We start from the raw sequence: 2,101 nt of genomic DNA, 5'->3' as shown, positions 1-2,101 counted from the left end.
AGAAAAAGTGGATGCTATTGAGCTTGTTCAAGCCAAACAGTAGGCCCAACTGGATAAGGTATTACAAAATCAAGCTGCTCAACATACTCAGTTAAATGAGATCCAATCTTCATTGGAACTCCTTCTTTCTCTACTCCTGATAGATGATGCCAAAAAGGGGGAGAAGGTAGTTATGTCCAAATGCTTACCAAGCCAAACACTGAAGAAAAAGGATGTTCATGATGATGACCAAGGAAACTCTGAAAAGAGTAGAGGTCAAAGTCAAGGAAGCAGTTGAGCAGAATTCCCACTCAACAGACAAGTTCTCATCAGAGAATGTCTGGTAGCAAGTACTCTGATATATCTGTTATGCAAGGGAGGAATAAGGAAGAAAAGAAGCCAACAGATCATGATGTTCCTTTGTTGATCACAAATGCTGATACTTAAAATACTGATGATCAAGTTCTGACAATTACTTTTGATGTGATAGTCCAAGATGGAAGCCAAGAGTCACAAAAGTTTTTGCAGACTTTGAAATTCAAAGGAAAGAAAGCAACATTCTTCTACAAAGACCCCAAAATTCAATATGTTGATAAAGAATTTGCCAAGAAACTATTCCTTAAGGATAATCCAGGAGTGGATTTTGAGGAATTAAGAGAAGAAGAAACTAAATTTGCTGCTGAGAAGAGCAAACCCAAGTCAAAAGCTTCTGATGATAAGAAGCCACCAAGGCCAAAAGAAAAGGGAATTATGATAAGAGAAAGATCTGCTACAGAGATTCCTAGATCAAGGACTAGATCTCAGACTAATACTGATCCCAAAGACAAGGGAAAAGGAAAAGTTGGGGAGACAGTCAAGAAACTAAAGATAAAGATTCCTCAAATTCTGATGGATCCTGTGTGCAAGATGGTTCAAGTCTTTGATGATACTACACTTGCGATTGCAAGATTATAAAAGTGTGAGCGAGTATAACTCTGCCATGTTTAAAATTACATCTCAATTGAAATTATGTGGCGAGAATATCACCGAAAAAGATATGTTGGAAAAAACATATTCCACTTTCCATGCCAACAAATGCTTTTGCAGCAACAATATCGTGAACATGGATTCACGAAATATTCTGAGCTGATTTCTGTCTTGCTTCTTGCTGAACAAAATAATAAACTTTTGATGAAAAATCATCAAGCACGTCCAACTGGCTCAACCCCATTCCCTGAAGTGAATACGGTGACTAACAATGAATATAGAGATAATAAATCATTTGAACGTGGGCGTGGGCATGGATATGGACGTGGACGTGGACATAGGCATGGACGTGCCCGTGGTCGTGGTTTTGGGCGTGGTCGAGGCCGTAGTAATCAACAAAATCCTCCGAACTTTAAAAGAAAATCTTACTTCCATAAAAGGGCAACAAATGAGGAGAAACCCGAGGGAAGTACGATGGTTAAAAGGGGTGAAAGTACTTGTAGTCGTTGTGGAATGAAAGGTCATTGGAGAAGTACATGCCGTACCTCCAAACACTTTGTTGACCTATATCAGGCATCTTTGAAAAATGTTGAAAATAATTTCACCGAACAGAATGATCCTTTGGGGATCGCCCATCTTGAATCACACCTCGAAAGTGACAATCAAGTTGATCCTTCGGGCTTTAATCACATGGAAGTTGGTGATTTCTTTGAAGATATTGATGTGAACATGCCTAAATTTGGTGGTGATGAGCATAATTAAACAAGATCTTACCGTGCTAGTTGAACTTTTTCTTTATGTTGGACTATCTATTTTTAAACTTTGAACTATGTTAATCATTATTATCAGTTGCATATGTAATTTTCTTTCATTAATGAAGTACTTGAGATGTTTAACTTCTACACCTGATTTATATTTTATTTTTCATGAAGAAATATGGCCAGCAGCCTCTCATCATATGTTAAAAGTGTTGGGAACCACAGACTTGGGGTGTTACTACGTTTTACGATAAAGATTACGAAAAGAAGATTACCTTGTTAATGGTTGATTCCGCGCTCTTCTATTGTATTCCTAAATTCCCTTGAGCGAAGTGTGGCCTCCGTCTTCTCAAGTTATCCTCTCTTCTTGCTCCTTGGTGGCTACAATATGTTTTCAC

General features: G+C 38.1%; 1 protein-coding gene across 1 annotated transcript; it reads left to right on the top strand.

The window, feature by feature from the left end:
* The first annotated feature begins 1,053 nt into the window (after positions 1-1,053).
* On the top strand, positions 1,054-1,707 carry LOC141660993 (uncharacterized). Its single transcript, XM_074467973.1, has one exon. It carries the CDS (start codon positions 1,054-1,056, stop codon positions 1,705-1,707), a length of 654 nt encoding a protein of 217 aa, XP_074324074.1.
* The last annotated feature ends 394 nt before the right edge of the window (positions 1,708-2,101 follow it).

Source organism: Apium graveolens, chromosome 5, assembly GCF_009905375.1.
Source record: "Apium graveolens cultivar Ventura chromosome 5, ASM990537v1, whole genome shotgun sequence".
In the NCBI taxonomy this organism is placed as follows: Eukaryota; Viridiplantae; Streptophyta; class Magnoliopsida; order Apiales; family Apiaceae; genus Apium; species Apium graveolens.
This window is presented reverse-complemented; position numbering and strand designations above follow the sequence as displayed.

What these genes read in the sequence shown, in the direction of transcription:
- LOC141660993 (XM_074467973.1), top strand. Translation starts at nt 1,054, where the DNA reads ATGCTTTTGCAGCAACAATATCGTGAACATGGATTCACGAAATATTCT.